At 51.0% G+C, this 12,849-nt stretch overlaps 1 protein-coding gene across 27 annotated transcripts in view; it reads left to right on the top strand.

Moving 5' to 3' along the window:
* Positions 1-12,849, top strand: part of LOC139010384 (protocadherin gamma-C4) — a 162,199-nt gene that overhangs the window by 133,970 nt on the left and 15,380 nt on the right. The window contains exon 1 of one of the 27 annotated variants that reach the window (XM_070414744.1): positions 2,613-7,125. The exons of 24 other annotated variants lie outside the window; for them this stretch is intronic. In XM_070414744.1, the coding sequence (XP_070270845.1) occupies positions 4,684-7,125 (2,442 nt within the window). In that variant the 5' untranslated portion in view covers positions 2,613-4,683. Of the gene's footprint in view, positions 1-2,612; positions 7,126-7,147; positions 11,176-12,849 lie in introns of those variants that run through there. 2 more of the 27 variants (XM_070414742.1, XM_070414772.1) reach the window with 2 other exon arrangements.

The following is a 12,849-nucleotide window of genomic DNA, read 5'->3' as shown; positions in this document are numbered from 1 at the left end:
TAGAGAAATTTATAAAGAAAAACTAAAACTAACTGTAATCCTCAAATCCAAGGGTGACCGCCATCTATAATAATCTATAATAATAAAAGCATAATATGCTAATTAGACCAGATGTCCTTCCGGACGTCCTTCCAGACGAGCTTCTGGATGAAGCCTGGGCTGTGAGGGAAGCCCGGGTCCCGGGTGCCGGAGGGAAGCCGGTGCCGGCAGCTGGGGGCAGGAAGGCCTACTCTTGCACGAATTTCGTGCATTGGACCTCTAGTTAATTATAAAAGTAAAAGTAATCATTTACTTTGAAAAGAAATCCAGACAATCCAAGACACCATAAAGTACAAAATTAAAGGTTCTCTATATCCCCCTGTAATTCCCTATCCTTCCAGCAGTATTTTTCTTAGGTATACACATAATGTGAACAGTAGGTAAATTCATATCCTGAGGAAGGCAATGCTTTCATTTATTCAGGATGATGTGTAGATGACTGTAAGGCATTTGTCTTCGAGTGAAACTTACACTTCCAATGGTGCGAGAGCCACAATTTTGTTACTAATAAGTGTATAATTGCTATCAACCTCAGATCTGGCAGTTAGACAAATGAGGCTCCACCACTTACCAACTAGGAGTCCTTGGCCAAGTTAATCTTTATAAGCCTGTTTCTTATATGCAAAAAGCAAATAGCAAGGGTCTTATAAGATTAGTGCATGCTAGAATGTATGCACACTGCCTGGTGTATTGTGTTAACAAATTCTTAGCTATTGCTATGATTACTTTTATTAGTTCTTGACCCACCCAAAATCTTTTTTAAAAAATATTTTTAATGTTTTATTTATTGATTTGAGAGAGAGGAAGTGAGAGAAAAACATCCATTTGTTGTTCCACTTATTTATGCATTCATGGGTGATTCTTATGTGTGCCCTGACCCTGAATCAAACCCCAAACCCTGGCTTATTGGGATGATGCTTTAACCAACGGAGCTACCTGGCCAGGGCACTCACCCCAAATCTTAAATACACCTTGGAAATGAGCAAATTTGGAGATAGACAAAATGACAAAGTAGATGCATATATGGGAAGGCTAAGCAATGATGAAAGCCAGAGAGAAGCAGCTGCTATTCTTCCAGTCACACTGGAAAACAACTGGCACTTTCCCTAGGACAATATTCTCAAACTTGGTTGCACACTAGAATTACCTAGGGACCTTTAAAAAATCTGAAGCCCAGGCCACATCCCAGACCAATCAAAACAAGATCTCTGGGGGTGGGACATAGGATCAGTACGTTTTAAAGATCCCTAAGTAATTCCAATGTGCATAAAAGTTTGAAAACCACTGCCCTAGAACCTGCCAGTCTATCAAGTAGCATATTTATGAAGCAAAGTGTTATTCTGGTGTTTACAGAACCAGAAGCCAGCCTTACTGGGCCAGGTATAACTTTAAAAAAGTATGTGATGTTATTTCCCAAGTTTAAAGTATTACATAGAATAGCTCCAGAAGAGCATTGTAGAGAAGACATAAGATGATATTTTAATCATCCAAAGAGACAGTCTTCCTAAACCACTAGCAACCAGGCAACTAATCTTTAAAAATCTAGAGCTGAGCAATGGGTATGGGATCTCTTCTGAAAATGACAAAAATGTTCTATAATTAGAATGTGGTGATGATGGCATTGTTTTAGTATATGTGAATATACAAAAAACCCCAATAAATTGTACACTTTAGATGGATGAACTGCATAGTATGTGAATTATAGCTCAACAAAGCTGTTTTAAAAATCTAAAGTTGGGAGATGCACATACTTGGCATAAAAAAGGTCAAGTCACGGATATGTAGCATTAAGGCTTTGTAATGCCCCAATTCTAGTAATACAGACTGTATGCATGTTTGTTTTGGTGTGGACTTGAAATATAAAGGATTGAGACCTATAAGGGGTCTAGTTCTTGGATATTAAAAGTACCACTAAAAGTCCAGTTTATGGTTATAGAGATGAAAAATCATTTAAGATGTTATAAAATGAGGCTTTATTTCTTTCCAGACAAACCAGGGGAAGGAGTGTGTGGGGGGGGGGGGGGGGAGGGGGGGGAGAATCCTAGTTCTGCACATACTAGTTATTTAGCTTTAGGTGAATCTCTTAACCTTTCTGAACTCCAGTGTCCTCATCTGTAAAATAAAGATAATACATCCTTTCAAAATTGTTGAGATTGAAAACTTAGGCATATAAAGTGTCTGTACTCAACATAAAGTACTCATATAAAGCACAAGTACTCATAAAAATATTTGTTAAACTAATAAATGGTAATATCAGTAATTCACCATTTATTAAGCATCCCTTGTGCCAGATACTGTAAAAGGTGAAAAGATACAGCTATGCTGCAAGTATGTCAAACTCGGCTGGCCATGAGTTTGACATGCTTGTGCTACACAGAGTACCATAGGAGACAGACATGCAAAAAAATGATATACAAGAAGTAATGGGAGCAGAGGCAAAGAAACACCAAAGCCAATCTGGAAGACTTCATAGAGGTGGTGATGGTTGAGCTGAGAACTAAAGATTGAGTAGTAATTTGTTAAATAGTACATGGGAAATATAGAAGATCTTGCAGAAAATTCCATGCTGAGGAATAATGATATTACATTATTGCTGAACTTTAAAGCATGTTTTTAAAATAGACAGTCTTTGCAAGAGATAAAGTGAAGCAAGTAGGCAGGAATTAGATCATGAATTACCTTTAGGCCAGGCCAAGGAGTTTTTTATTTTATTCTGTATCAGTGGTAGTCATTGCAGAATTTTGAACTTACATATGTATGATGTCATCAGGAGTTTGTTTGTTTGTTTGTTTTAGAGGGATTATTCTAGCAGCCATTAGTGAGATGGATTGGGGATATTGATACTGGAAACAAAGAGAACAGTTAGAAGGCTATTATGATACTTGAGGAAAAGATTGGTAAATGCTTGAACCATTCCAGTGGCAGAATAAATGGAGGGAGGTATCATAGTAAAATCATCAGGACTTGTTGATTGACGTCATATAGGTAGTCAGGGAGAGGAATGAGTCAAGGATGACCGTACCTGTTCCAACTGAGGGAGCTGGGTGGATGAGGTGTCATTCACTGAAGAGAATCCTGGCATAAACAACCAGTGGGTTAGCCTGATTTTCACTTCCATCATTCCCAGGAGAAGAGGTTCAGGTGTTTTTGTAAAAGAACATAGAAAGTACACCCCCCGCCCCTCTCCCTTTGAGACCAGAATGTTGGTTGCTGGCATCACCATAGTCAGAGGATATTCCTGAGGATCAAGGGTTTGGGAAAATATAGGGAGGATAAGAAGCCCAGGTTTTGCCACTGGTTTTGGCATCCACCGGTAACCTAGGTGAGGATTCAAATGAGTTCAGAAATATGTCCAGATCAGGCTGAAATTTTATCTTTGTGCTCTGGCGTGTTTGCCACTCAGGTTATAGTTTGCAGGTAACTGCAGTGTGAAATGAGCTGTTTCTTCATTTGTGCAAGGTGGTCGCCAGGCTCCTGGGAGGGTCTGGATCAGGGTCAGGGTGGAGTGACATCAAGTCTCCAGCTCCAAGGGGCCCCCTGGGGCTAACTGAAAAACTTGCTCTTTTGAAACAGCCTCTGTTGGTAATTAACAACATAGCAGGCATACCATGGTGTCAAATAAAGGGGATTTGTAGGCACAGTGCTATTGGTAGCTCGATCTCAATCGTTCATGGGGAGCTATTAAATCTGTGAACATCAGCTTTCTGCCAGGTAGTGAGATCTGACCCTTAGCACCTCCCAGACACAACGGATTCTTTACTGATTTGGAACATCTCCCTTTCCTGGCTTCCTCTACTCTGCTTCATCTCCTCCCATACTGTCCTTGAAATGAATGAATGGTAATTTAGTATATCACTAGCAAGCGTCTGAATAAAAGAGTTTTGGTTTCCGCTGCGCCTCCTGGTACAGCAAAAAAAAATGTGTACTGCATAAATTTAATTGGCTACATTAATGTGTAAGCCTTTTCTGCAAAGAGGTGGCTACGTTTCTGAATAATCGGAGAGAGGCTGAGTTCTGTGTACACGGCAGTGCTTCTAATTAGCTGTTGCTCTGATACAACTGGGCTGAGCGGAAGCTACTCATTTAGAATATTGGTGGATGACAACACTGGCTCGAACAAAGTGACCAGTCTCCAATGGCTACTCCTCTCAGGGCTGCAGGTTGCTAGGGCTCTGGCTGTTTTCCCCGCGGAAAGGGGGCGGGGAAAATTGGTGTGTTCGAGAAAAAAAAGCACGACACGTACTAGTATCTGTTGTCTGCCTCTCCATAGAGGTAATAATAACCCGTGGAAAGAAAGGCTGTTGAGCGGGAGAAAGGTGAAAAGATGGGTGTTTTTTGTTTTGGGGTGTGTGTCTGCTTTTTCTCCAATGCTGCGACGCATTAACCCTGCCGCTATTGGGATGTTCTCTGCTCAGCCTATTGGCTGAGCCCAGGAGCCGCTGTCCGCCAATCGCGTGGTGGGAGGCAGACAAATCTACCCCGCCACCAGCAAAAAACGGCGCGTAACCCTTGCGGCGCCGGCCGAGCCGCGCCAGAACTGGCGCGGGCAAAGGGAGATAGGTGTCTCCAGCTGCTGTGGCTGTTTGGGGCGGGTCGGCTTCTTTGGCTTCTCAGGACCAGGCAGAGAGCGAGCTGGCGGCAGCAATGCTCCGCGAGGTGAGAAGCTGGGTAGACATCTGCCCGGGGGCTACCCTTTTGTTCCTCTGTTGCTACCTGGGTTACGTTTGTGGGCAGATCCGCTACCCGGTCCCAGAGGAGTCCCAGGAGGGGACTTTTGTAGGGAATGTCGCCCAAGATTTCCTGCTGGATACAGAGAGTCTGTCAGCCCGAAGGCTGCAGGTCGCTGGAGAGGTGAACCAAAGACACTTTCGTGTGGATTTGGACAGCGGAGCCCTGCTCATCAAGAACCCAATTGATCGAGAGGCACTGTGTGGGCTCAGTGCCAACTGCATCGTGCCCCTGGAGTTTGTAACCGAAGGGCCTTTGGAAATGTACCGAGCGGAGGTAGAAATCGTGGATGTGAATGATCACGCCCCCCGATTTCCTCGGCAGCAGCTGGACTTGGAAATTGGGGAGGCGGCTCCTCCAGGGCAGCGTTTCCCCTTGGAAAAGGCTCAGGATGCAGATGTGGGGAGCAACTCCATCAGCAGCTACAGACTGAGCTCCAATGAACACTTTGCGCTGGATGTAAAGAAGCGCAGCGACGGCAGCCTGGTCCCAGAGCTGCTCCTGGAGAAGCCTCTGGATCGGGAGAAGCAGTCGGACTACCGCCTGGTGCTGACTGCCGTGGATGGAGGTAACCCTCCCAGATCCGGCACCGCGGAGCTCCGGGTGTCGGTGCTGGACGTGAACGACAACGCCCCAGCCTTCCAGCAATCCAGCTACAGGATTAGCGTGCTGGAGAGTGCGCCCGCCGGCATGCTGCTCATCCAGCTCAACGCCTCCGACCCGGACCTGGGTCCCAGTGGTAATGTCACCTTTTCTTTCAGTGGTCACACCCCTGACCGCGTGAGAAACCTCTTTAGCCTGCACCCCACGACTGGAAAGCTTACCCTCCAGGGGCCCCTAGACTTTGAGAATGAGAATTACTATGAATTTGATGTTCGAGCTCGTGATGGGGGTTCTCCGGCCATGGAGCAACATTGCAGCCTTCGAGTGGATCTCCTGGATGTAAATGACAACGCCCCCCACATCACGGTGACCTCAGAGCTCGGGACTCTCCCAGAGAGCGCGGAACCTGGCACTGTGGTGGCACTGATCAGTGTGCAGGACCCCGACTCAGGGTCCAACGGAGATGTGAGCCTCCGTATTCCTGACCACTTGCCATTTGCCCTCAAGTCTGCCTTCAGGAACCAGTTCTCCCTGGTGACTGCTGGGCCCTTGGACAGAGAGGCCAAATCCAGCTATGACATCATGGTCACGGCTTCTGATGCTGGGAACCCTCCTCTGAGCACCCAAAGGACTATTTTCCTCAATATTTCAGATGTGAATGATAACCCACCTTCTTTCTTCCAGAGGTCACATGAGGTGTTTGTTCCTGAGAACAATCGCCCAGGGGACCTGCTTTGCTCCCTCGCAGCCTCTGACCCAGACTCTGGCTTGAATTCGCTCATCTCCTACTCTCTCCTAGAGCCCAGAAATCGAGACGTGTCGGCCTCCTCCTTCATCTCCCTGAACCCCCAGACAGGAGCTGTTCATGCTACTCGATCCTTTGACTATGAGCAAACCCAGACACTGCAGTTTGAGGTGCAGGCCCGGGATCGGGGCAACCCACCCCTTAGTAGCACCGTGACAGTTCGGCTATTCGTGCTGGACCTCAATGACAATGCGCCAGCTGTGCTCCGCCCTAGGGCCCGGCCTGGTTCCTTATGTCCTCAAGCACTGCCTCCATCGGTTGGTGCTGGTCACCTAGTCACAAAAGTGACTGCTGTGGACTTGGATTCAGGTTACAATGCTTGGGTTTCCTATCAGCTCCTGGAGGCCCCAGATCCCAGCCTGTTTGCGGTCTCTCGTTATGCTGGGGAGGTGCGGACAGCTGTTCCCATTCCAGCTGATCTCCCACCACAGAAGCTGGTCATTGTGGTAAAGGATAGTGGTACCCCACCGCTCTCTACCTCCGTTACTCTCCTAGTGTCCTTGGAGGAAGATGCTCATCCGGTTGTCCCTGACCTTCGAGAATCTTCAGCTCCAAGGGAAGGAGAATCCCGCCTGACCCTCTACTTGGCTGTATCACTAGTGGCAATTTGCTTTGTCTCCTTTGGCTCATTCGTGGCTCTGCTCTCTAAGTGTCTTCGTGGGGCTGCCTGCGGAGCGACCTGCTTTCCTGCTGGCACCTGTGCATGTCTCACCCGCTCTCGAAGGAGGGAGGGGCTTCCTCCTTCCAATGGGATCCTCCGAATCCAGCTAGGGTCAGATGATCCTATCAAGTTTGTTGATGTGGGTGGTCACTCTCATGGCTGTACACCCTTGGCTTCTGCACCCACTCGGAGCGATAGCTTCATGATGGTGAAGTCGCCCAGTGCACCTATGGCAGGAGAGCCTGTTCGCCCAAGCTGCCCACCCTCTGATCTTCTCTATGGGCTGGAGGTGAGATCTTTGCAGGCTCAGTCAATGCTTGAGGGTTATTCCGACCCAAGCATGTGGTTGGGCCGTGTACCAGAGAGTATTGGCCTCTCTGTAAGAGCCCGTAGTGATGTCACCATTTTTGTGAGTGGTAACTGTGTGGTAGACTCTGTGCTTTAGAAGTGTTTTGTGAATTAACCAGGGAGTTGTCGAAGGTTAATACTTGGGTTTGGGTTATGACCTTATCTGAGAGTAAGAAATGAAAGTAAATGATCAAGAGCCAGGGAAGCATGCTGCAAGAACGTGGGAGCATAGAAGACTATGAAACACAAGGGTAGGGAACACTGGACCATTACCTAAACCCAGGTGGCTGTGTTCTCTACTCTTCCGGAATGAAGGGGCCAGATTCTGGCCTACCTTAACTCTAGATTACCATTCCCCAATGGATTGAGGGAAACATACCTTTGCCTCACAGTATCAAGTACTCCCTAACCCACTGTGAAGGGAAGTTCCTGCTTGGAATCTAGAAGACAGCACAAAGAGGAAAGAATCAAGGGAGTAGAGGCATCTTCAGGACTCCCAATCAAGTCCCCACTGGGATTTGAGCTAGATGCAGTAGACTGGGGCAGGGGAGCATTACCTCCCTGGGGAAAAAGCAAAGAGTAAAATCACTTAATGTCAGAAATCTCGTTTACAGATGAGGCATGCATAGAGATAACTATCCTGAGGGTCTCTAAGTAGAGTACTTCTGAATTGGTGAAACCATAAAGCCTAGAGGCCATGCCTAGTTTCTAGTCACCCTTCTGGTGACCTGAATCTGTCCCAGAAATATTTCCCCTACCATAAGCTGTGATGCTCATTCTGTAGCATCACAGGAAAGTCTGGATCTCAGGAAAGCTGAGTGCTATAGTCATCAGCTGACATTGAGATTCCTTAAAGCATTGCTGGAAAGTCAGAGCTAGGCTCTACATGATCCTAACAAATCTCTCTTCTCATGTCAGCAGTGGTTAGCAGGATGGGGGTGGGAGGGCGAACACATGGGCTTTGCCTCCCCCATAAGGACAAACTTTTGTTGGTTCAAGCAAGTAGTGGAAGCTTCTGAAATCATGCAGGAAGTTGCTGGGACAGAACACTGAGAAGTTTTGTACCACTTTGTCTTTCCTGTTGAGCACCATCTGAGCTGTCAAATTTTGCTGCCAAGGGGGCTGAATCAACCTGCAGCACGAAATAAGTGGGGAAGTAGGAGGCTTCTGTGACACAGATTTGCAGCCTGTTCCTAAGGTTTCCAGGACTGAGGAGACTTCATAATTGGTTGAGAGCAGACAGACTTTTTGGCCAATCAGACTAAGAGCTGAGGTGGGGGATCTGCTCTTCTTGCCCGCCTCTCCTCCCCCAGCTCCCCAGCTCCACTCAGATTTAATTCCCCCTTCCCCCCCACCCACCCCCGCCATTCGGTGACTAAGAGGAACTGCTGCAGGCAGACAAACCTCAGAGCAGTTTTTAAGAGGCTGGAAGGAGACACAAGAGATTTCAGCTGCTACATTCCAAGCCCTGGGTCTACCTTGGAGACAGGACAGCACAGAGTCAGTGTCCAGGAGGGACTTCTGGGTCATGGGGCCCAAGATACCCCCACAGCTCGCTGGGAAATGGCAAGTGCTGTGCATGTTGTCCTTGTGCTGCTGGGGCTGGGTGTCTGGGCACCTTCGTTACTCAGTGGTGGAGGAGTCTGAGCCGGGGACGCTGGTGGGAAATGTTGCTCAGGATCTAGGCTTAAAGGTGACAGATCTGATGAGCCGTGGACTGCGGTTGGGCTCTGAGGAAAAGGGGCACTATTTTTCCCTGAGCTTGATGAGTGGTGGTCTGGCAGTAAATCAAAAGATTGACCGAGAGAGCCTGTGTGGAGCCAGTACCAGCTGCCTGTTGCCAGTCCAGGTGGTGACCGAACACCCACTGGAACTAATCCGTGTAGAGGTAGAGATCCTGGATCTCAATGACAACTCGCCTAGCTTTGCCAGCCCTGAGCGAGAGATACGCATCTCAGAATCAGCTGCATTGGGGGCACGATTCCCACTAGATAGTGCCCAGGATCCAGATGTGGGCACCAATACTGTGAGCTTCTACACTCTGAGCCCCAACAACCACTTCTCTCTGAATGTGAAGACCCTAAAAGATGGGAAGCTGTTCCCAGAGCTGGTGCTAGAGCAGCAGCTGGACCGCGAAGCTCAGGCAAAACATCAGTTGGTGCTCACTGCTGTGGATGGGGGTGTCCCAGCCCGCTCAGGGACCGCCCTTATCTCTATCACTGTGCTGGACATCAACGATAATGCTCCAACCTTCCAGTCCTCAGTTCTTCGTGTGGGACTCGCAGAGAATGCACCCATGGGTACACTGCTGCTCCGCCTCAATGCCACTGATCCGGACGAAGGCACCAATGGCCAACTAGACTATTCTTTTGGAGACCATACATCTGAGGCAGTGCGGAATCTCTTTGGCCTAGATCCTAGCAGTGGAGCAATCCATGTGTTGGGTCCCATAGACTTTGAGGAGTCAAGTTTCTATGAAATTCATGCAAGGGCCCGTGATCAGGGACAGCCAGCCATGGAAGGCCACTGTGTGATTCAAGTGGATGTGGGGGATGCCAATGACAATGCCCCAGAGGTACTACTGGCCTCTTTGGTCAACCCGGTCCTGGAGAGCACACCAGTGGGCACAGTAGTGGGATTGTTTAATGTGCGGGACAGAGACTCAGGGAGGAACGGTGAAGTGAGCCTTGATATCTCTCCAGACCTGCCTTTTCAGATTAAGCCCTCTGAGAACCACTACTCACTGCTAACCAGCCAGCCCTTGGACCGCGAGGCCACATCCCACTATATCATTGAGCTGCTGGCCAGTGACGCAGGCTCACCTCCCCTGCACGCACATCTCACCATCAGGCTCAACATTTCCGATGTTAATGACAATGCCCCCTACTTCACCCAGCAGCTCTATACTGCTTACATCCCGGAAAACCGGCCTCCAGGCTCCCTTCTCTGCACTGTGGCTGCCTCCGATCCAGACACCGGGGACAACGCCAGGCTCACCTACTCCATCATAGGGAATCAGATCCAGGGAGCCCCAGCCTCCTCCTTCGTCTATGTCAACCCCCAGGATGGGCGGGTCTTTGCCCAACGCACCTTTGACTACGAATTGCTGCAGATGATGCAGATCGCGGTGGGGGTGCGAGACTCTGGCTCTCCCCCGCTGCATGCCAACACCTCTCTGCATGTGTTTGTCCTGGACCAGAATGATAATGCCCCGGCTGTGCTGCACCCAAGACCCGGCTGGGAACTCCCAGCCCCCCAGCGTCTCCCTCGCTCGGCGCCTCCTGGCTCCTTGGTCACCAAGGTGACAGCTGTGGATGCGGATGCAGGCCACAACGCGTGGCTCTCTTATTCGCTGTTGCCACAGTCCACAGCCCCAGGACTGTTCCTGGTGTCCGCACACACCGGTGAGGTGCGCACAGCCCGGGCCTTGCTGGAGGAGGACTCTGACACCCAGCAGGTGGTGGTCCTGGTGAGGGACAACGGTGACCCTGCCCTCTCCTCCACGGCCACAGTGCTCCTGGTTCTGGAGGATGAGGACCCTGAGGAAATGCCCAAATCCAGCGACTTCTTCACACACCCTCCTGAGCGGTCAGACCTCACCCTTTACCTCATTGTGGCCCTCGCAGCCGTCAGTCTGTTATCCTTAGTCACCTTCACCTTTCTGTCAGCTAAGTGCCTCCGGGGACAGGCAGATGGGGAGGGGGGCGGGGGCGGGTGTTGCAAGCGCCAGGACTCGCCCTCCCGGGAGGACTACTACAAGCAGTCCAGCCCCAACCTGCAGGTGAGCTCGGACGGCACGCTCAAGTACATGGAGGTGACGCTGCGGCCCGCGGACTCGCAGAGCCACTGCTACAGGACGTGCTTTTCACCAGCCTCGGACGGCAGTGACTTCACTTTTCTAAGGCCGCTGGGCGTCCAGCAGCCCTCAGCCCTGGCGCTGGAGCCCGACACCTTCCGGTCCCGCTCTAACACGCTGCGGGAGCCGAGCCAGGTGAGGGGCTCAGCGCGATCCCCAGCTGCCCGGCCAGATCTTAGGGGCTTTGAACCTGCACCCACCCCGCTCACACGGGCTCGGCTGCTAGCTGCTGGCGGCGTCTCACCCGATTGTGGGGCCCATTTGGACAGGTTGCGCGGGGCCAGAGGTGCGGCCAAACAGGGATGCGGCTCTGAGCCCCCGGGAGGTGTGGGGCGATTGCCGTCCCAGGGTGATAGGACCGCCCCTGCCTCCACAACTCCGGAAAGGCTGGGGCCCTGGCGACCTTGCCAGCGATTTCCGCGGGGGTCGGGGTTCCAGGGTGGAGGCAGTCACAGACCGACGCCCACAACCAGCCGCCTAAGTTTCCTCTTAAGTTTCTCCCAACTCCCGGGATCTGGGACTTCGCTGTTATTCTCAACCTTCCTTATTCCCCCATCCAAACACGTATCTGTGGACAGGACAGGGGCGAGTGCGCAGGGTTCCCGCCACTCACGCCCTCGCACTGGTGCTGGGACTCGCGCCGCCTGCACTACCCGCGCCCGCTTCGGGTCACACCACAGGCTGAGCCCCTCACAGCTTCCCTCCGTCCCGCTACCTCCGAGGTACTCACGGCTGACTGCGCACCCTGGTGACAGTCCCAGGTCATGCCGGTGCTGTCCCGGGCCGGTCGGGTCGCCTCCGGGTGGGCTGGGGCGTCCAGAGCGCGGGAGCCAGTCCGGGCGCTCAAGGCGCGGTGGCTCAGACTCTATGACCCACGGGCCGGCCGATCCCGCTGGGCCTCCAGCCCAGAAGCCTCGGCCAGGTGGTCCGAGGTGCCCTGGGGCCCAAGGGCAGGCAGGTCCCGGCCCCGGGAGAGCCAGGCAGCTGCTGCAGGACCCGCAGCCTGGGACCTCAGCGCCACCCGCAGCCCTGTCCTCTCGCGGGAAGTGGGGGCCTGGCGCACCCGGCTCTGGACGCGCAGAGATCGGTGTTTGGCTCCGTCGTGACCACAATGTGTCCAGAGATCTCAGACCTAGGCTTTGGGGTGACCAAAGTATCGGAGACTTTGGCACATGCTCCCTTCTCAGGCTGATGGAGAGCCACAGCCTCTGCCAGGTGCCAGGGTGCCCTCATGTATGGAGAAACTATAATACAGTGGGGCCTTGACTTACGAGTTTAATTCGTTCCGAGACAGAGCTTGTTAAGGAGCTTGTTAAGGAGCTCATTAACTCAAATTACTCTGTCAACTCAATGCAAAAAATCCGCTGAGAGACAGCTGGTATCTCAAAAAACTCGTTAGTCGGGACACTCGTAAGTCAAGGCCCCACTGTAGTAACAAAGCATAAGGTGCCACAACTCCAGGAGCTTTTATCACAATAGGTCTGTGTCTCACCCTGCCCCCACGGAATTAGAATCCTATTTTGGAACAAGACCCCCGTGAGAGTCTGATAGCTGACGGGGAGCGCTCACTACACACCTCCTCTGAGAGCCACATCTCGTTGCTCCTCCAACACTTGTGTTGGAGAGGGACTAGCATCCCCACCTCAGGACAGTTTCACAGCGGTCACGTGACTTGTTCAAGTCCTCCGGTAAGTGATGGAGGAAGACCTAAGCGAGGTCTGCCTAATGCCAGCAGAACTAGGCCATTGGAACGCTGGAGGACAGCAGGGATGTCTGCATCTGCTGGGATGGGGTAGAGGTGGGTCTCCC

The sequence above is a fragment of the Myotis yumanensis genome, unplaced genomic scaffold (genome assembly GCF_028538775.1).
Source record: "Myotis yumanensis isolate MYYU_CA2020_CCGP unplaced genomic scaffold, mMyoYum1.0.hap1 SCAF_5, whole genome shotgun sequence".
Taxonomy (NCBI): domain Eukaryota; kingdom Metazoa; phylum Chordata; class Mammalia; order Chiroptera; family Vespertilionidae; genus Myotis; species Myotis yumanensis.
This window is presented reverse-complemented; position numbering and strand designations above follow the sequence as displayed.